The sequence below is a fragment of the Scyliorhinus canicula genome, chromosome 10 (assembly GCF_902713615.1).
Source record: "Scyliorhinus canicula chromosome 10, sScyCan1.1, whole genome shotgun sequence".
NCBI classification, from domain to species: Eukaryota; Metazoa; Chordata; class Chondrichthyes; order Carcharhiniformes; family Scyliorhinidae; genus Scyliorhinus; species Scyliorhinus canicula.
Window position 1 is genome coordinate 184871786 of NC_052155.1, and position 22422 is coordinate 184894207.

A 22422-nucleotide genomic window follows, 5' to 3' on the forward strand; every position below is an offset into this window, starting at 1 on the left:
GGGAATCAGAGGCAAGAAGACAAGATTGGCAGGGCCAAGAGGAAAGAGCAAGGTGGAGTAAGATTAACTGACCAGCACGGGCAGGATGGGTTGAATGGCCTTCTCCGTGCGCTGCACGATGTGGGCCAGAATTGAAGTACATGAATGACTTTGAGTTTACAGTCTGATTTAACAAGTGTGTGGTCCTTCTCTGAATGATATCATTTTCTTCACTCATGTTGCCTGCTTTACCGGCTTGTGATCGGGTCAGGAAAATACTATGTTACCCCATCCTGCGTTTCATGGAACACAGTAAACAATTAAAACAACATGGTTTTAGAATGTGCAAAGTCAATATCTACAATTCCGTAATGTTCAGTCACCGTTTGGCATGTTATAGTCTAGAGCGGCACTGGACTAGACTGGGGCGACATGGCAGCACAGTGGTTAGCATTATTGCTTCACAGCTCCAGGGTCCCAGATTCGATTACCGGCTTGGGCCACCGCCTGTGAGGAGTCTGCACGTTCGCCCCGTGTCTGCGTGGGTTTCCTCCGGGTGCTCCAATTTCCTCCCACAGTTCAAAGAAGTGCAGGTTAGGTGGATTGGCCAGGCTAAATTGCCCTTAGTGTCCAAAAAGGTTAGATGGGGTTACAGGGATAGGGTAGAGGCTGTGGGCTTCGGTGGGGTGCTCTTTCCAAGGGCCGGTGTAGACTCAATGAGCTGAATGGCCTTATTTTGCATTGTAAATTCTATGATTCTCTGATAACCCTAACATGTTAGTCCCCATTAGTACACTCATTAAAGAAATGAAATTGTCGATTTTGATTTTTGCTGCAAATTACATTTCTGCAGTATCTGACATAGATAACTCCCTCTGTGGGTGAGTCCAGAGCTCACTGTTTTAAAATTAGGGGTCGGCATTTTAGGACAGAGATGAGGAGAATTTTTTCTCTCTCTCTCTCTCTCTCTCTAGGGTTGTGCAACCCTTTGGCCAGAATCCTCGGATCCAAATTCACCCCTGCTCTGCTGTCGGCGAGAACGGAAAATGTGGTGTTCGACCAAAACTCCGGTCGCTGCAGCGGGATCGGAGAATCCCAGCGGAGAATTCCGGCATCTGCCTCAGAAGGCAGTAGAGGCGGGAATCACTGAATATATTTAAGGTGGGGGGTCAAAGGTTCTCATGGGTTAGATGGGAATGTGGAACTTGGGAATACGAACAAAATCAACCACTATCCAATCGAAGGGTGGAAAAGATTTGAGGGGCTGAATGGCCTGCTTCTGGTCCTATTTCGTATGTTCCTATGTCTGTATGTGCAGACCTGTAATTGGCAGAGGATCAGAGTTCCGTAGGTCACTGCCCACAGTAGGAACTCTGTGTCGACAAACCACCTTCCAAGCATCCTGCTTATTATTCCTTGTTTAACTGGGATTTCACTAAACTAATGATGGGACGCAATGGGAAAATATTTGTATTGCTGTACAGTTAAGAATCCATTAAGAAGGCATTAGGAAATCAGTGAGCACTTCTGGAAAATCCTTCTGCGCTAATCCACCTGTCGAGAGATAGGGATAAAGAGCAGACTGCAGCTTCAGTCTGCATTGATAATGGAGCCATCAGTATCTGCTCAGTGTGAAATAAGTGAGTGCTTTAAGAGCCAAAACACTGTAGGTTATTTTGAGAGAGGACGGTTAGTTTTAAGAACCAATGTTTCATTTCGGTGGTATTCAGAAGTTTTATGTCCGAGAGTTACAGCATTTACATGCCAACCATCAGGTCTCTAGGACTGAGAAGGTGATTCAAGATTCACCAGTGATTCACAGGAAGAACTTGGGACCAACTCTGGGTGCAGTGTATTTGTCTTCACCTATCTTTTTCTCTTCATGTACCTATCAAAGTTTTTACAGTCAGTTTTAATGTTCCCCGCAAGCTTACTCTTGTATTCACATATTGGTTCAGAAAACCATCCTCTACACACTCCAGGAATTCCTCCTCTACAGTATTGTTACTAATTTGATTTGCCCAATCTATGTGCCGATTAAAGTCACCCATAATTACAGATGTTTATTTGGTATGCGCCTCCAATTTCCCATTTAATGTCATTCCCAACAACACCACTGCAGTTTGGGGGTCTATATACATTCTATAAGATCATGGCTGAACGTTTCGTGGTCTCAGAACCACTTACCCGCATTCTCCCCATTAATGTTTTTTTTCCCCTTGGTCTTTCTCAGCTCTACCCATATAGATTCCACATCATCCGAGCTAATTTCCTTCCTCACTATTGCGGTAATTTCCTCTTTGACCAGCAATGCAACCCTACCACTTTTTCCTTTCTGTCTGTCCTTCCTAAACACTGAATATCTCTGGATGTTCAGTTCCCATCCCTGGTCACCCTGCAGCTACGTCTCTGTCATCTTGACCCTATCATACCCATTTACATCGATTTGAACGATTAATTCATCCACATTGGAAACATCCTTTCTACTTCTATCTTATCCATTCCCCTCAAAATTTTATATGTTTCTATTAGATCCCCCCTCAACCTTCTGAATTCCAGTGAATATAATCCCAATCTACTCAGCCTCTCCTCATACGATAACCCCCTCAACTCCGGAATCAGCCTAGTGAACCTCCTCTGCACCCCCTCTAGTGCTAACACATCCTTTCTCAAGTGTGGAGACCAAAACTGCACACAGTACTCCAGGTGTGGCCTCACCAGCACCTTGTACAACTGCAACATTACCTCTCTACATTTAAACTCAATCCCCTTCACAATGAAGGACAAAATTCCATTTGCCTTCCTAATTACTTGTTGCACCTGCAGACCAACCTTCTGTGACTCATGCACAAGTACACCCAGGTCCCTCTGCATAGCAGCATGCTGCAGCTTTTTACCATTTAAGTAATAATCCGTTCTATTGTTACTCCTACCAAAGTGCATGACTTCACACTTATATGCAAGTTGTTGTTGTAATTCGGCCATAAGGAAAATTGCACGGTTTCTGCAATCTCCTCCAGCCCTACAAGTCCCGGTAAAACTATTTTCGGTGCATCTGTGTTTAATATTAAGCATACTTTGTTCACATTTTTTTTTTTTTTGGTTTTGCTCAGTGCTTGAAAACCATCAGGATATTCGACTAATTAAGGAGCTGCTGAACAGTCTTTACACGACCCTCTGTGCGTTGGTGAATGGCGTGGGGAAATGTGTACTGGTGGGAAACATTAACACCTGGGTGTACAGAATGGACACCATCATTCACTGGCAGCAGCAGCTGAACAACATTCATATCATCAGAGTAAGTGATAAGTCATAATCAGCCACTCCGAGATGCCTTTTCTATTTGAACCTATGATGTGGAGATGCCAACGTTGGACTGGGGTGAGCACAGTAAGAAGTCTGACAACACCAGGTTAAAGTCCAACAGGTATGTTTCGAATCACTAGCTTTCGGAGCGCCGCTCCTTCCTCCGGTGGGTCGACGAAGGACCTGCGCTCCGAAAGCTAGTGACTCCAAACAAAGCTGTTGGACTTTAACCTGGTGTTGTCAGACTTCTTACTATTTGAATAGTAAGGAGGAGGGGGGGGGGGGGGGGGGGGGGGGAGAGAGAGAGAGAGCACGCGAGAGACCCTTTCCACGTCTTCAAAATAATGCCATGGGATCTTTCATGTTCACCTGACAAGGCCCCAGGTTATCCCTGGTGAAAGGCAGCGCCTCTGACAGTGCAGCACTCCCTCAGCACTGCACTGCGAGTGTTAGCCTAGACTATCAACTCGAGGCCTGGAGTGGGACTTGAACTCACAATTTCCTGCAGAGGTGAGTGCTCCCTCCTGAGCCACAGCCAACGGAGGAAGCGGGACAGTAATTGCTGTCGGGCAAGACTGACAGAACCGATTGCTCACTTTGGCCCGTACCTGCTAAATTTGGCGAAGTGTGTTAACCTCTGTCCCCAACCTTCCCCAAGAGGCTCAGCAAGGAATGCAGGACATGGTGAGGCAGACAGAGTTGGATAATGATCTCCAGCCTCGTGCTGAAGGAACTGAGGGCAGCACCACACAGTAAGCAAGGGAGGGGAGAAAAATATTCTTGAATTGACTCCCCACTCTCAATTCGCATGTGTAGATATCACATGTGGACATAATTGGAAGAGTGTGATGCCCTCCACATTTCGTCACCTTGCCAATATTAATTTTTATATTTCATCATATAGTGATTGGCAGCCTGGAGGAAGTATACTTAAAAGGAAAATGTACTGCCGAGCATTATTGTTTTGATGACCAAAAAGGGAATCCCTGTATTCTGTGACATTGATTATAGAATCAGAAAATGGAAGCAACACCCGTGTCCATCCCAGCTCTGTGCAAGAACAGCTCAGCTCACCCCACTCTCCTGTAGCCCCGCACACTCTTTCCTTCCAGATGCACATTTGAATCCCTTTTCAAAGCCGTGATTGACTCTGCCACCACCGCGCTCTCTGGCACTCCAGACTCTAACCAGAGACTGTGCGGAAACGATTCCCCCCTCGGATCTTACAGGGAGGTGGTGCTGCAAGGGAAATGGCACTGATTTAGTGATTCAGATGCCCAGGACATTGTTTCAAAGACAGGTGCTGTGATGTAGCATCATTCCAACACCCCCCCCCCCCCCCCCCCCCCCACCCCACCCACGATTTTGCACACTCCTCTTGAATCTGTGTTCAGCTTTTTCTCCTCGAAGAAGAACAACCTCGGCTTCTCCCCTCTATCCACCTCACTGAAGTCCCTCATCCCTGGAGCCATTCCCAGAAACCTTTCTGTCTGCCTCTCTGAAGCCTTCAGTACCCGTCCTGCGGTGTGGTTCCCAGAATTGAACATAATTCTCCGGTTGAGACCGACGCCAATGTTTTGTAACGGTCCATAAGATTGTGAACCGATTCTCCACGCCAAATTCTACTGCAATACAGCAAGGTAAAATTCAAAATAATTCCCATTAAAGCAATAGTCGCAGGAAGGCGGGGTCTCCCGCATTAACTGATCTTTCCTCAAGCCATTGATTGACCACTGCAGCCCCTTGACTGAGGATGTTGAGCTCCATAGGCTGTATCCTACCAAAGCAGTCCAGTTCAACGCTAGTCTCTGAAGGATTTGGTCATTTCCATTTGCCACGTTAGTCCTTTTTGTAGCCCCGTTGAACACGTTTGTAAATTGGTTGCCTCGTAATTCTCCCTTCCATCACCTCATTTTACAACAACAATTTGCAGTTATGCAACACATTTTGACCATGAGTCACATTCGGACAGGTGACTCAGAGTCCAGTCAAAGAAGTAGGTTTGAAAAGAGTGTCTGAAAAGGAGAGTGAGAAAGGGAGAAGGGTTTAGGGAGGGAATTTCAGGGCTTTGGCTGCTGAAGGCACAACCTTCAACGAAGCGATGGAAATCACGGAAGCTCAAGTGGCCAGAATTGAAGTACAGAGAACTTGGAAGGTTGTGGAAGTGACATGGGGAGAGGGGGTGATGTGACCTGGGAGAGCTTTGGACACAAGGATGTGAATTTTAAGATTGAGGTGTTGCTTGATCAGGAGCCAGTGTAGGTCAGTGAGCACCGTGGGGTGATGAATGGCGTGACTTGTTGCGAGTTAGGATACAATTCTGTAATGTACCTTGCTTGGGATCCTTAAGGGAAAATTTATGTTCAACACTTGTTGTTTTGCAGCCTCTGTCCACAGGACTGACCCTCACCGACCTACCAATGTGCCTGCAGTTGAACATCATGGAGAGGTTGTCCGATGGAAGAGACATTGTCAATCTGGGACAGGTGGCTCCAACCCTGCAAGTGCTGAGCGAGGATCGCCTCCTCTGGAAGAGACTGTGCCGCTATCACTTCACAGAGCGCCAGGTGTGTAAAACATGAGGCAAAACCTGGTCTAAATTTAAAGGCCAGTGCAGTGTTTCAGCGTGCTTCAGAGAGACCTGCTCAGCCTTTGACCTTGTACTTTGATTCTAGATTCGCAAACGTCTCATTTTATCTGAGAAAGGCCACTTGGACTGGAAGAAGATGTACTTTAAGCTCGGGCGATGCTACCCAAAGAAAGAACAGTACGGGGACACACTGCAATTCTGCCGACACTGTCACATCCTCTTCTGGAAGGTACGCCAATGGCTTTGTCAACCGCTGGGCTCTGATCCTTTTGGTGAAATGTCAGCCCCTCAGACTCCAAAATAACAGATCCAATCATTCCTATTGTGTAGAATCACTCGAAGCCACAAATTCTGATCACACTTAACTGTAATAATGTAACACAACAGATCACGTGGAGAAGGTGGAATTGTTCCTTCTTGGAAATGAAAAAGCTGAGAAGGCTTGCTATTAAGTTAAGACTCACATTTCTAAGGCAACTTTCATAATCCCGGAATATTTTCAAGTGCATTACAGCCACTGAAGTACCTTTGGAAGTGTTGTAATGGGGGGGGGGGGGGGGGGGGGGGGGGGGGGGAATGTGGCAGCTATTTTGTGCACAGGAAGCTCCCAAATGTAATAATAACTCCAGATAATCAGTTTTTGTCGTGTCGATTCAGGGATGAATATTAACCAGGATGAGGGAGAATTGTCCTGCTCTTCTTCAAAATAGTTCCTCAGGACTTCCACCTTAGAGGGAAGGTGTATGGAGGAGGCTTCAATTCAACATCTCATCTGAAAGATGGCACCCCGACAGAGCAGCACTCCATTGGTATCTCGCAATGGAGTGTACGCCTTAATTTTCTGCTGAATCTTAGGGCGGGGGTAAACCACCATTCTGAAGCAAGAGAGCTACCTTCTGAGCCAGAAGGAACTGTTTAAGAGCCTGAGGGTTTACTGTAGCTGGAGAGGAGTCACTAACTAGATTTAAGGTGATTGGTAAAAGAACCCAGAACTTTTCCAAGTACGATAATAGTCTTTCCCAAACTATTTCCGGCTCACACCATTTTAATGTTTGAAAATTGGTGCCACCCCAAGGTGAGAGTGGGAGGGGTGGGGTGCCCAGAGGAGGGAGTGAGGGGGAGTTGAGTGGGGTGGGGGAGTTGATGAGCAGGGACAAATGGTTTTGTTCACAATAGTTTTGAAGAATCATGCATGCACGCGTGACTAAGCCCCAGCACCAACCCCAGGACTGTCCCGCAATTCAGTGCGCGCACTTTTGCGATAGCTGATCCATTAACGAGCATGTCCGATCAGCCAATCGAAGTGCTGAACTGAATGACCAATCAGGGCAGCGAAAATCTGTCCCATTGATGAACCGACTGGATAATCGCCATTACTGCCTCGGAGCTCACGTTCCCCAGTATGGGACGTCTTGCTGTGATATTACAAATAGCACAGTGCAGTCACACATTCTCAGGGCAACCTCCCTCAACACTTTCTAAATCAATCGCATAATATCACTGAAGAACAATGAACATAGAACATAGAACAGTACAGCACAGAACAGGCCCTTCGGCCCTCGATGTTGTGCCGAGCCATGATCACCCTACTTAAACCCACGTAACCCGTATACCCGTAACCCAACAATCCCCCCACTACGGGCAATTTAGCATGGCCAACCCACCTAACCCGCACATCTTTGGACTGTGGGAGGAAACCGGAGCACCCGGAGGAAACCCAGATTAGTGTTTGTTAACACCATGGTCATATGATAAAGCTTCATTGCAGTGTTAATGTAAGCCTACTTGTGACAATAAAGATTATTATTATGATACTTTAGAAGCATTTCATTGGCTGCAAAGCACTTTTGGGATGTCCACGGTTTGTGAAAGGCTCCATAAGAAAGGCAAGATTTTCTTTTCAATTGTTGCCAAATGTATTGGCCTAATCAACTTGCTGTTGAAATGCAGTAATCTCTTGATGTACAAAGCACATTGCATGTTGTCATCTTTAGTGGAAGGTTGAAGCTCCAGCCAAACGATGGTTTATGGGTTATGTGATTATTATGGAAAAGAGACACATGTTGTCGGAGATTTTATCTTGCACTCGTTGGAACAAATGCAAGAATGTCAAATTTTAAACGATCGCGTAAACTTAGGCATTTTGTTTGAAATTCGGAATTCTTGCATCAGTCCTGATGAGCGTACGGCGAAAAGCTTTAACAACGTGTGTCTCTTTTCAGCAATATTCAAGTTCCACCCCAGCAAGCGACGGGTTATGAGATTATCTGATCTGACCATGTTCTCATTCCTAGGTCTTTTCAATTGTCCGCTTCATTAATTCACAGGTATCGTAAAATGTTTCTCTCTTGTTGTAATTCCAGGATACAAACCACCCTTGCACAGCCAATGACCCAGAAGGTTCTTACACTTCCATCTTACCGCTTGACTTCATCAGTCTCTTCAAGTTCTGAACACAGAGATTCCAAAGGACTTCCACCGCGGAAGAGATTCCCACTGGCAATCGGGAACTGAGCTACTGACTTTATATACTTTGCTTTAAAAAGTGTAAATAATGTACAATAATATTTATACGTCCCTTTGTACAGTGAAGATGAAATGGAGGTGGGTTAAGTCTGTTCTTTTTTTCAATGTTTGTAAATATTAGGTACAGTGATGTCAGGAACAGCAAGTTACTGAAGCAGTGCTTTCGTACCCGAGGTAGAAAGTCAGCTTGTGCGGTCAAATAGTGAACGTGACAGGATTCTGACCTGCTCCCAAAATGGGAATGGTATGTGTCATGTTGGCAATGCACAAGAAGAGCCCACTTTGCAGTTCATTGTCACTTGTTTGAGTCGGAGCCATTTTATGCTCAAACTTATTTCTACTAATCCAACTGCAAGGGACGCTGCACTTTTCTCTGAATTACACCGACACTATCCCACTTTCCCATATATTTTATTTAGTATGGGACATCCCCGGGTCATATGGACACTTTTTTTTGGCGGGTAAACTGTCCTATTTGAATATTGGTAGTGGGAGTTCAGGAGGGACAACTGCTTGAGTTGCGCCGGTTCTGATGTAAGAATTTTGTATTGTTGTTGGCGTCGCAGCTGTTCTTTGCTCGTTTTTGTACTTTTTTTTTTACCGTAGACATGTTGACAGTGGAGCTGAATTGATAATTACCATCCCATGCTTTACAGTGTTGAAGGTTCTGATAGAAATGTCAAACGCTGTGACATTCTGGGATTAGGGAATGAATTGTACGTAGAGATGCACACCTTGCAAGAGAAAGTTGAGAAGTTGTGAGGGGCGGGTGAGATTTTGATTGTAATGTCAGACGGGAGGCCCAACACATTTTCCTGGATGGGTCTGTATATGATGCAGGAGGGAAGCCAGCAGCATGGAATGAGGGCTGGTCGCCAGCTCACCAAACAGGTGGCGGCAGAGGAAATCTCGTGGCAGGATTCCCCCGCAGGAAGTGTCAAAAGGGGGAAGGCCAATCCCAGAGTTGGGAGGGAGGGCTTTGACCGAGTTTGACCCAGACGGAAAGACTTTTGTGGCACCAATCCTCAAAAAACTATTGGACAAATGGAGCAAAGTGGCCTCCTCTCACATCGTTCAGACAACTGTCGGCTCTTCCCCTTTGGGTAGGCCTGTACCTGTCTGTTTAAGCGAATGGCCCAAATGGGTGGGGTGGGGATCTAAATGCGTCTTAGTTACCCCCTCCCCCAATTTAAATACCTAAACGAGGCACCCTAATGTTATAGGTGGATGATTGGTCAACTAAATTGACATTGGGTGGCCATCAAACACAGCAATTTATTTTAATTTCCAACTTGCTCCCGCCTTTGGGTTGCCAACACTCCTAAATTGTGCTGGAGTTTCCAGAAATGAAACCCCATGGCTGCTGTGAGCAAAATCATAGAGGCAGTAAAAAGTTGTGTGTGTTTTCTTTTTCCTATGTCTTCTGTGAAACCGTTTGACATTCGTTATCAAACAACTTTTGGGATGGAACATGACCGTTTGACTGATGGTCTAAAGTCATCCAATCAGGGTATGAAGAGACCACTTGCTCACTGATTGGGTTTGGAAAGATGCTGCGAGGATAATGGGTCGGATGACCGATGGCGGGAGTCGGGGAGGAGGGGCATTTGGCGTCAGGCAGTCATTTGATGATGCCTCCAGGAATACTTCCCAAGGAGATTTGGCAACCATGACGCCAAAGAAACATATGTAGCTCGCCAACCTCTGCCCCACCCATTCCCTGTGAGTTTAGAGAATGGAAAGTGACTTCAGAAGTAAGGTACTTGTCTGTATTTGTTCAGAAATATTCCAGCCTTCATTCTTGGAATAACATGGGATTTGGAAGAATTTAAGAGCTTTTATGAAGAATTATGCTCAAAGAATATGAGCATTCAGTTTGTGTGTTCTCAATTTGTTACACTGGCTTTACTAAAAGCAGCAATGGTACCACTGTACAGTTTACTGTACCAATATACACGCTAAGCGTAGATGAACACTGGTACTGTATAACTGTACCCTATTTACACAAGTTACTGCATTGAATGAAACAGGTATACAGCTGATCTTTAATTATCATATGCAGACAACAGCTTTGTTAATATATAACCTGGTGGTAGTAAAGTTGAAGAGGGAGACTCTCTCGGGGCTCAGGATGATTCGGGGGGAATTAAACTTTGTTCTTTTTTCCAAAGTTAACCTGATATCAGCAGTATGTGCACTCAGCAACCATGTCTTTTCTATCCACTGTGGATGCTCCAGGCGGTTTGAGTGCAAGGGCTGGTCTACTCTACAGCGGGCTGAGTTCACGGTTTGTATTAAAATTGAAAATTATCACCCCAAAACCAAATCCTGGAAGTGAGTTAATCTTTCCCCAGTTTAAGGGGTGTGCCGATCGAAGTTTGAGATGTTGAGATGTTAAGAGGATCAGAGAGTGTGGATAGTGGGAAACCATTTCCACTGTTTGGGGAGTCTAGGGCAAGGGAGCTTGGAATAAAAATTAGAGCCGGACTTTTCAAGGGTGAAGTTAGGAAACATTTCCACACACACAGGGTGGCAGAAGTTCGGAACTCTCTTCTGCAAACGGCAATTGGTGCAAGATCAATTGTTAATTTTATATCTGAGATTGATGGAATTTTGTTAGCTAGAGGTAACCAGGGTTATGGGGGAAAAGGAGGAATTAGGTGGCAGATCAGTTGTGCTCTCACAGAATGATGGAACAGGCTCGAGGGGCGGAATGGGCCTCCTCCTGTTCCTGTGTAAATGGCTCGAGGGGCTGAATGGCCTCATGTGTACAGCAGTATTTTGGGTTTGTGTTGGGACATGGCTGATTCAGTGGCGGCAGTTGGAGAGGGTCCAGTGAGGTAGTTTGATGCCCAGTTTCAATCCCTTTAAAGCCCATGTAAAGCGAGTGAGAGGGAATTGACACTCGAGACTTGCGCCTCTCTCCCCGGTTTTATACCCATTTGGGTTGACCTGTTTTTAAAGCTGCTTCTTGATAGGGGCTTTCCACTGAGAGTGTGCAACTCGGTAGACGTTGTGGAGGACGTCTGAGGTCGCTGGATCACATTAATAATGAACCTGGATGAAACTGCCGTGGATTTGGGAACACAACACAAAGCGTTTGAGTAAGCAAAGTGTCGCAGCATCAGCAGCGAATCCAGAATCCCTCATCCTGTGAAACCTCCCTGTAATAACCAGTTTTCGTTTTTCACTCTGCAAACGATTAGATTTATTTTGGCCATGGCAAAGAACAGTTTTAACAGTGGTGATTTATGTATTGAAGGTGATTTGTGAATTGAAGGTTTAAATCTATGGATTTGGCGCCCGTGTTGCCACTTGATTTCAGTGAATTTTATTTTAAAAGAGGAACCGTCTGCTGACTTTCAGAAGATAGCAGTTTGCTGTTTTCTCCAAGTTGATAGCTAATCTGTACAGTTCTGCTTTTATACTTTGGAGCTGAAGTACACAGCTCCAGATACTAATCTTCCTGTTGTTTTGTATCTCAGGAATTTAATGCCTAAATGCCATTTGCATTGACTTTGTATGCTGTCTCGCCAGCTTCTGAAAATCTGTAAATTAATAACCCTATACTCTGATGTAAAATACTTATTTGTAAATTTTTAATTGATATCTTTTTAATAAATGGTATCTTTAAAGTTTAGGATATCTTGGTGTCTTTTTCAACGAATTGTTATTTTTCCATTTGCATGTGTAACCCCTCTATTAAGCTGCGGGATGTTGGTGTGGAGATTCCACCGAGACTTTCCGGGCTTCCTGGTTTAAGCCCAGAGTGAGGTACCGACAGCAATCCAAAAAAAAAAACAACAAAAGTGCTGAGGTTATAAGATATCCTTGTTCCAGCACAAGGAGCCATCTTGTTCTGGCAATCATGGAGGGCGTTCAAGAAGTTAAAAGGAAGGGAAAATGTTTCTGCTTGAGAGGGAGGCTAAAGCCTGGAGGATCATCAATATGAGACAGCCGCTGGTAAATCCATTAGGGAAATTCAGGAGTGGTTTCTTCACCCAGCGAATGGTCAGAGTGTGGAGCTCGTAATCATGTGGAGTGGCTGAGGCAAATAATAATCTTTATTGGTGTCACAAGTAGGTTTACATTAACACCGCAATGAAGTTACTGTGAAAAGCCCCTAGTCGCCACACTCAGACGCCTGTTCGGGTACACAGAGGGAGAATTCAGAATGTCCAACTCACCTAACAGCACGTCTTTCGGGACTTGTGGGAGGAAACCGGAGCGCCCGGACGAAACCCACGCAGACACGGAGGAGAACGTACAGACTCAGCACAGACAATGACCCAAGCCGGGAATCGAACCTGGGTCCCTGGCGCTGTGAAGCAACAGCGCTAGCCGCCGTGCTGCCACGCTGCCCACCGTTTCATTCAGGGAGAGGTTTGATCAGTACATGATGGGAGGCCTGTGTGGAGAATGAACAGCAACGTGGATATGTTAGCCTGAATGGCCCGTTTCTGTGCCTTTTAAAATTTTGTTCAGGGGTTGTGCATTTGTCACCTATTCTTAATTGCCCTTGAACTGGAAACGTTAGAGGGCAGTTAAAAGTCAATCACTTTGGCTGTGGGGTTGGAGTCACACATACGCCAAACTGTGTGAGGACATCAGATTTCCTTCACTGAAGGGCATTAGTGAACTAGATTTAGGTGCAGGTTTTATTAATTAAATTTAAATTCCAGCAGCTGCCATGGGAGGATTCAAACACATGTCACCAGAGCATCAGCCTGGGCCTCTGGATTATTCAATGCAGTGACAGTACCCCTACACCACCATCTCCCTGCTGCACCTTTTATATAATTCTGAACTTATAAAGTTGTCAGACTCTTACACCTCCCTAGAACCACCACCCCCCCCCCCCCCCAGCAAACTCTGCACTGTTTCACTGTACGTTTGCTCATGGTTGTTTATGGGCCTTTTCATGATAATGTGTCACTTTAGGGATAACGCTAATGCATTTTGCAAACTTTTGGCCGCAGTGTTAAATATTGCAAATCATTCGATTGGGCCTTGGGTCATCCTGAGTTCAGATTCGATTGGGCGAACGCTTGTGTTTATAATTGTGTTGTAAACAAACTTCAACTGTGCTTCAAAGATAAATTTAAACACTGCATTTAACAGAGATTAATTCTGGTGATGTGAAAACCGAAAGGGGAAACTTAATTTGCAAACGACAAGTGCAATAAGTTCACTTATCCGACAGCTGCAGAAATCCTTGACTTCAAATAAACAAACAACGTCTTTTTGATTCGCTGGGAATGCCAAAGGGTATGCGATATGCTGACAGAATGGCAGAATCTTACTGTCTGCCAAGGACTTGTCCTGAACTGTGACAGACTGTAATGGTTCTTTTAAATACAGTCTGCTGAGGAACTGAAACAAAACAGGCAGCAGAGACTGAAATGAAGGCTCTGACAAACTAATGAAAAATTCTACTGGCCAAGTCCTAACTCTCACCCAGTCCTGTTCACCCATCAGCCCTGTGCTGCTTGACCCACATTGGTTCCTGGCCTGACAGCACTTTGATTTTAAACCTCGGATTCCTTGTTTTAAATTCACTCCAGGGCCTCATCCATTCACCTCTGTAACCTCCTCCAGATCTATAAACCCCTCCTGCCGCGTTCTCTGTGCTCCTTTAACTCCGATCTCTCGCTCAGCCCCGATTACGTTTGCTCCACCGTCGGCGGCCATGCCTTCAGCTGCCAAGGCCCCAAACTCTGGAATTCCCCCCACGGACCCTCGCTCCCTTCCATTTATAGCCATGCCTGAAAACCAACCTCTTACCAACCGTTTAGCCCATCTGCAGTGAAATCGTCTTGTACGGATCAGAGTCAAATCCTGTTTGATAATTCCCCCGTGACGCGAGATGTTTTAAAGAAGGAAAGACCTGCATTTAAATGGCCCCTTTCATGACCACCGGATGTCCCAAAGCGATTTGCAACCAACCTTTGAAGTGCAGTCACTGTTGATATGTAGGAAATGCGGCAGCCAATTTGCTCACAGCAATCTCCTCAAACAGCAATGTGATAATGGCCAAATAATTTATTTTTAGTGATATCAGTTGAGGGACAATTATTGGACAGGCCAGAGAGGCCTTGGCCTGTTGCAATGCTCCAGTGAAGCCCAACGCAAACCGGAGGAGCAGCAATGCATCTTCTGATTAAGCATATTAGGGCCTTCAAAACGTAAACATTGAGTTCAGTGACTTCAGACTGTGACCTTTCTCCTCCATCTTAATCTTTTTTTAATATATCCCAAACCAATCTTTGTCCCCAAGCAAAAACCCTCCTTCCCCCTCCCCCACTGGGCCATCTGGCACTTGTTCTTACGTTTTGCTACATCTTTGTGGCAATCTTTCCTGGCTCCCACTAATCACTGACCTTCTATACCGTCTCAGCTGTTCCACTCCTTATACAATCCAACATATTTCCCCCTCTATTCAGCTCTGAAGAAGTCATATGGACCTGAAATATTAACTCTATTTCTCTCCCTTCGGATGCTGCCAGACCTGCTGAATTTTTCCAGCTCTCGCTTTGTTTCACAATCCAGTGTCTGCAGTATTTTGCTTTGATACCAGGGAGAACTCCCCTACTCTTCTTCAAATGGGGTCTTTTTTTACATCCATCTGAGAGGGTGGACTCAGTCTCACCTGAAAGGCAGCACCTCCATGTGGCAATACCACTGTATATATATGTGTGTGTGCCTCTATTAGGGGATGTACAATAGCACCGGCTATTACAGGTTTGTCGGTAAGCCCCTGCATAGTTTGTCGGTAAGCCCCTGCCGGCTAGCTCCGCCCACAGGAGCAGTATAAATATCCATGAGGTCTCCTGAGCTGCCATTTTACAGCTCCACTTGAGGTAATAACATCTCACGGTAATAAAGCCTCTTTTGTACCGTTTCGTGTTTGTGTGTGCAATTGTTAGCGCAACACTCCAGCAGCGCAGCACTCCCGCAGTAATGCATTTTGGAGCGTCGGTCTTCGTCTTTAAACTCCGGTCTTGGAGCGGGACCTGAACTCACAACCTCCTGGCTGACAGGCAAGGGTGCCACCCACTGAGCCCTGGTTGACACCATTACTGTGTTAAAGGCGCTATATAAATGCAAGTTGTAATTGGCAACAAAAGCATTATGAAAAGGTGTCCCTTGAGTCCCTTACAGTCAGAAACAGAGGAATTTATAATGGCCGACCAACTAAATACACACTTTGGTTCTGTCTTCACAAAGGAGGACAGAAATAAGATGGCTGAAATGTTGGGGACCGCAGGGTTTAATGAGAGGGAGGAACTGAAGGAAATCTGTATTAGTAGAGAAATGGTGTTGGGAAACTGCTGGGTTTGGAGGCCGATAAATCCCCAGGGCCAGATAATTTACATCCCAGAGTACTTAAGCGGCCCGAGGAAAAGTGGATGCATCGGTGGTCATCTTCCAGGATTCTACAGACCCTGGAACAGTTCCTGCAGATTGGGGGGTCGCTAATGTAACCCCACTACTTAAAAGGGGGGGGGGTAGAGAGAAAACAGGGAATTAACAACCAGGAAGCCTGATGCCGGTAGTTCCAGAATTCTAGAATCCATTATCAATGATTTTATAGCAGAGCACTTGGATAAGAGTGACAGGGTCGAATAGAGTCAGCATGCTTTTATGAATGGAAAATCATGTTTGGCAAATCTACTGGAATTCTTCAAGGATGAACTAGTAGAGTTGATGAGGGGGAGCCAGTGGATGTGGTTTATTTAGACTTTCAGAAGGCTTTCGACGAAGTCCCACATAAGACATTGGGGTGTAAAATTAAAGCGTATGGGACCCAACTTTGGTCACTGTCTGTGCGGAGTCTGCACGTTAATAATAATAATAATAATAATTATCATTTTATTAAGACAAGTAGGCTTACATTAACACTGCAATGAATATACTGTGAAAAGCACCTAGTCACCACATTCCGGCGCCTGCTCGGGTACACAGAGGGAGAATTCAGAATTCTCAGCTGGTACAGGAATTGAACCCACGCTGCTGGTCTTGTTCTGCATCACAAACAAGCTGTCTAGCCCACTGAGCTAAACCAGCACATTCTCCCCGTATCTGCGTGGGTTTCCTCCGGGTGCTCCGGTTTCTTCCCACAAGTCCCGAAAGACGTGCTGTTAGGTAATTTGGACATTCTGAATTCTCCCTCCGCGTACCCGAACGGGCGCCGGAATGTGGCGACTAGGGGCTTTTCACAGTAACTTCATTGCAGTGTTAATGTAAGCCTACTTATGACAATAAAGATTATTATAATTATTATTAGGGGTAGTGTATTGAGATGGATAGAAAACTGGTCATCAGACAGGAAACAAAGAATAGAAATAAACGGGTCTTTTTCCAAATGGCAGGCAGAGACTAACGGGGTACCCCAGGGATCGGTGCTCAAACCCCAGCTATTCATCATATATATTAATGATTTAGATGAGGAAACTATATCTCCAAATTTGCAATTGAAACAAAGCTAGATGGGAGGGTGAGCTGTGAGGAGGATGCAGAGATGCTTCAGTGTGATTTGGACAAGTTGAATGAGTGGGCAAATGAATGGCAGATGCAGTATAATTAGGATAAATGTGAGATTATCCACTTTGGTAGCAACAATGGGAAGGTAGATTATCTGAATGGCCATGAATTAGGAGAGCGGAGTGTGCAACAAGACCTAGGTGTCCTCGTACATCAGTCACTGAAGGTAAGCGTGCAGTAGGCAGTGAAGAAGGCCAAATAGTATGTTGGCCCCCATAGAGAGAGGATTTGAGTTTGGGAGCAGGGATATCTTGCTGCAATTATACAGGGACTTGGTGAGGCCACCATTGGAAAACTGTCTGCAGTTTTGGTCTCCTTATCTGAGGAAGGATGTTCTTGCTCTAGAGAACGTTTACCAGACGGATTTCTGGGGTAGCAGGACTGATGTATGAGGAGAGATTGAGTCAGTTAAGAATGTATTCACTGGAGTTCAGAAGAATGAAGTCGCAGTCCCAGTGCTAACCACTGCTCCACATGCCGCCCCGAATGGCAGAATTCACTAAAATATAATGTATGTGAGAAAGGTTAAATAACATACACTTGCAAACCTTGGAGGATCTGGGGAGGATGCGGAGAAAACGTTGCAGAGCTATATACATCCAAAGTTGTCCAGGTTAGGTGGATTGGTCATATTAAATTTCCCCTTGGTGTCCAAAGGTTTAGTGGGGTTAGAAGGGATGAGGCGGGGGGAGTGGGCCTGGTTAGGGTGCTCTTTCGGAGGGTCGGTGCAGACACGATGGGTTGAATGGCCTCCTGCTGCACTGTAGGGATTCTGCGATTCTATACCAGGAATGAAAAACATCAGTTACTTGGACAGATTAGAGAAGGTGGGATTGCTTTCCTCAGAACAGAGACAATTGAGGGGAGATTTAAATTAGGTTTTCAGAATCATAAGCGGGGTAAATAAGGAAAAACTATTTCCTTGAGCAGGAGGGTCAGTAAGTATAAGGACACAACTTTGTAAGACAATTGGCAAAAAAAAAATCAGCGCGGGAGATGAAGAGTTTGTTTTAACCCAGCGGGTTGTCGTGATCTGGAAGGCGCTGCCTGAAAAGTCGGTGGCAGCAGATTCAATAATAACTTTCAAAAGCAAAGTGGGTTATAGAGTTGGAAAGGAAAAGGTTTGCCAGACTGTGGGGGAAAGAAAAGGGGAGTGGGATTAATTGGCTCGCGATTTCAAAAGAGCTGGCATGAGCAAAATGGGCAGAACGGTCTCCGAACAACAAACAAAATAAAATCCGACAGAGGCCACAAAAAATGTAACCGGGCGAAAGATTTCGATCTGTGAGTCAGCATTGCCAGTGGCCACAGCAACTCGCATTGCACTGTCAATAGGGTGGAACCTGGTATTAGATCCATGGTGAATACCTGTCCGAATAGCAATTCTGGATGAGTAGACCAGCTATTTCTGCTGAGTTGGGGGGGAAGCTGGGCACATTCATGAATGATGCTTTTGAGGTATTGATGCATGCAGTGAACAGTTTCCCCAGTTGGCAAAGCATATCTTCATGGAACAGGATAGTTGAGTGGGCCAAATCTCACTCCTCCCTGGTGGTGCGTCAGTTCACTCAGGAAATCCGAGATGCCGTGGTAATGTGCATTGTTACACACATGTTGTCATCTGGAGCTATGGTAGAAATGGCTGAGGCTCCAACATTCTTTGCATCACACGGTTGACCAGGACGCACTACCTGCCCACTGGCCTGTGTTAGGAGGATTTACAGGTTGACACTCAACCTAGTTGGCCGAGTTATGAACACACCTTCCTTGGCCATCAAGTCCTGGGGTGGGATTCAAACCATGGAACTTCTAGCTCAGGGGCAGGTAGGCTACCCAATGTTCCACAAGACCCCCTTCCCAGCCCTGATTCACGTGCTGCTAAATCTCATGGAAAAAGAATCGTGCAATGCAGGATGATGCCACTGAATTGAAAGGAATGGTAACTTATTGCTCAAATTAAGTCCTGTGTAATATTCTAAAATTAGGAACCACCAGGAACAGAAATGAATGAACTTTGAAACAAATTTAATGTTCAATGAATTCAATCATTTCCTTCCTGAAATCTGCGAACCAACTATGGTGCAAGACAGTTAAAAAAGGTAGGAACACAAAGCATGCTGTTCTGTGCTGCCACGCACGTGAGTGTTAGATCACCCAGTACAAACAACTATCGCCAGTGATTGTGAATGTATAAGCTGAGGATATGCGCCAGAAAAGAAACATCTGCACTATGTTTCCAGGAAATGAAACATTCCAAGGCTTGGCTTAGCCCAAACAGATGAAAGCATTGTTGAAGGAAGCTGTGGAAATTTTGGGGCCTTGGGCATGGTGGCGCAGTGGTTAGCACTGCTGCCTCACAGCGCCAGGACCCGGGTTCAACTCCGGCCTTGGGTGACTGTGAGCAGCTCGCACATTCTCCCCGTGTCTGGGTGGGTTTCCTCCGGGTGCACCGCTTTTCTCCCACAGTCCAAAGGTGAGCAGGTTAGGTAGATTGGCCATGACAAATTGGTCCTTAATTTTCCAGGGCTGTATAGGTTAAGTTATGGGGATAGGGCAGGGCGGATAGGGGAGTGGACCTGGGTAGAGTGCTCTTTCGGAAGGTCGGTGCAGACTCAATAGCCTCCTTCTGCACAGTAGTGATACTATTATTCTTTTCTCATTGTAAACCTACAGCAGCAGCTAACTGCAATTACATCTAGACTGATGGAGGGCTGAATGAATAATGGATCAATCAGTTTAATGATAAAATCAGAGGGGGCAAAAGCCATAACATGAACTCTTAAGTCGCGAGATCCACAGAATCATAGAGTATACAAGGAGGCCATTTGGCCCGTATCACCTTGAATGAGCCTAGTATACCCAATTCATTTTTTTTTCCAATTAAGGGGCAATTTAGCGCAGCCAATCCACCTGTCCTGCACATCTTTGGGTTGTGGGGGTGAGACCCACGGAAACACGGGGAGAATGTGCAATCTCCACACAGACAGTGGCCCATAGCCAGGATTCAACCTGGGACCTCGTCACCGTGAGGCAGCAGTGCTAACCACTGCATCACCGTGCTGCCCTGGCTTAATTAACTTACGTTGCTACTTTTAAATGATTTGTGAAAATGTGTCTCTGTTCCACAACCTCATTTTACTCTTAGTTTCCAAGGAGTCGTATCAACTTCACACCTATCTATATTGAAATTTATTTTCCCATTCTCACATACAATCTGAAAATACAGACACTGGAAAATCTAAACGTTTTGCAAATAGATGGGGGGGCTTATTTGGGAAAGGCCAGATGTAAGCAGATAGGTTAGTGGCTAGATTAGATCAGTGGTTATGTGACTGGACTAGTCTAACCCTAGCTATCAACCTGTTGTTCAAAACCCAATTGTTTCACTAATGCCCCTTTAGGGGGGTGGAAACCTGCCACCCTTGCCTGGACTGGCCGATGTTGGAGACCAGTCCCACACGCAGGGTCCTCCAAACTGGTCTCGCAAGCCATTCAATTGCATCTTAAGGAGGGCAACTTGGGATGGACAATAGATAACAGCTTTGCCAGTGATGCGCACATCCCAAAATAATTAAACGATAAGGGTTCAGGGGTCAGAATTTAGGCTTGGAAATACATTCCCATATCATCATCAATGCAGGGACAAAATCCTGGAACTCCCTCCGTAACAGCACCTACACCACATGCACTGTAGAGGTTCAAGATGCCCCCACCATCACTTTCTCAAGGGATATTTGGAATGGGCAATAAATGCAGCAGTGCCAACATCCAATGCATTCATTATTAAACAAAAAGGTAGTTTTATTTCTCTTTAGTCTTTCAGTCCAAAGAGATGCCGGTTAGGTGGATTGACCACGCTCAATTACCCCGTAGCGTCCAAAGATGTGCAGGTCGGGAGGAGTTACGGGGATTGGCCCGGGTAGAGTTCTTTTTTGGAGGGTTGCTGCAGACTCGATGGGCTGACTGGGCTCCTTCTGCACTGCAGGATTCTATGGATGTGGGTGTCACTGGAATGGCCAGTATTTCTCGTCTATCCTTAATTGTCCATGAACTGAGTGGCTTGCTAGCCCATTTCGGAGGGCCGTTAAGATTCAACCATGTTGCTGCGGGTCTGGACAAAGCTGTAGGCCAGACGGGGTCAGGATGGCAGAGTTCCTTCCCTAAAGGGCTTTATTGAACCAGAAGCCTTTTTACAACAATTGCCGTTGTTGAGACTAACTTTACATTCCAGACTTATTCATTGAATTTAAATTTAATTCAGCTGCCATGGTGGGATTTGAACCTGCGTCCCCAGAGAATTATCCTGGGTCTCTAAATCACTGGTCCAAGGACATTACCAAACTATGGATATTCTTGGATGACCCCCAATTTACAACCTTATCCCAGAGTATTCCTTAGTTCTGAGACACATCATGAAACAGAAAGCAGGAGCAAGCTGTTTTTGCCGCTCTGTTTGCAGTTTTATAAACTGTTTACTTGAAGAGACTGCGGCTGGCTGGCAACAAGTGAAACCTCCAGAACATGGAGCAGCGTCCAAGGCAGACAGCTGCACAATCCCAAATTCCTTTCTGCTATTTGATAACAGTTCCAAGTGCAGTTCAATTAACTTTCATCTGACCACATAACTCGTAGTCACAATAGGAGGGATAGGGGTGGGAGAGGGGGTGGGTGCAGGGTGGGGGAGGGGAAGGGAATCTTCCGGAAGATTGTGATGCCCTCAGCAGGATGCTCGAGGCATTTTCCTGCCCATGTGCTTCATCGGGGGAACTTTTAAAGAAAGACTTGCATTTATATAGCACCTTTTATGACCAGTGGCTGTCTCAATGCGCTCTAAAGCCAATGACGTGCTTTTGAAGTGTAGTCACAGTTGCATTGTGGGAAGTGCAGCAGTTAATTTGCACACAGCAAGATCCCACAAACATTAACGATCAGATAATCATCTTTTGTGATGATTTTAAAAACTTTTTAAAAATGTAAATTTAGTGTATCCAATTCTTTTTTTTTTCCAATTAAGGGATAATTCAGTGTGGCAAATTCATCTACCCTGCACATCTTTGGGTTGTGGGGGTGAGACCCACGCAGACAGGGGAGAATATCCAAACTCCACACGGGCAGCGACCCGGGGCTGGGATCGAACCCGGGTCCTCGGATAAATTGCCCCTAGTGGGGTTACTGGGTTGTGGGGATGGAGTGGAGGTGTGGGCTTAAGTAGGGTGCTCTTTCCAAGCACCGGTGCAGACTCGATGGGCCGAATGGCCTCCTTCTGCACTGTAAACTCTTATGATTCTGTGCTCTTGCAAAGAACCAGCACAGACTTGACGACGGGATGAATGGCCTCCTCTGTGCTGTAACTATTCAGAGTGAGTTACAATGGGGAAACTCACTGGATTATTCAGGTGACATGTTGCAAATCACTTGCATGAGTCGTAGGGCCATCTCAGTCCCTGTGACAAAACACAGACAAATGCTGTTTGATA

At 45.6% G+C, this 22422-nt stretch overlaps 1 protein-coding gene across 1 annotated transcript in view; it reads left to right on the forward strand.

The window, feature by feature from the left end:
* Positions 1 to 12044, forward strand: part of fbxo32 (F-box protein 32) — a 28596-nt gene extending 16552 nt beyond the window's left edge. Inside the window, exons 6-9 of the mRNA XM_038810312.1 lie at positions 3093 to 3277; positions 5670 to 5852; positions 5961 to 6104; positions 8239 to 12044. Of these exons, the coding sequence (XP_038666240.1) occupies positions 3093 to 3277; positions 5670 to 5852; positions 5961 to 6104; positions 8239 to 8328 (602 nt within the window). The 3' untranslated portion in view covers positions 8329 to 12044. The remainder of the gene's footprint in view (positions 1 to 3092; positions 3278 to 5669; positions 5853 to 5960; positions 6105 to 8238) is intronic.
* The last annotated feature ends 10378 nt before the right edge of the window (positions 12045 to 22422 follow it).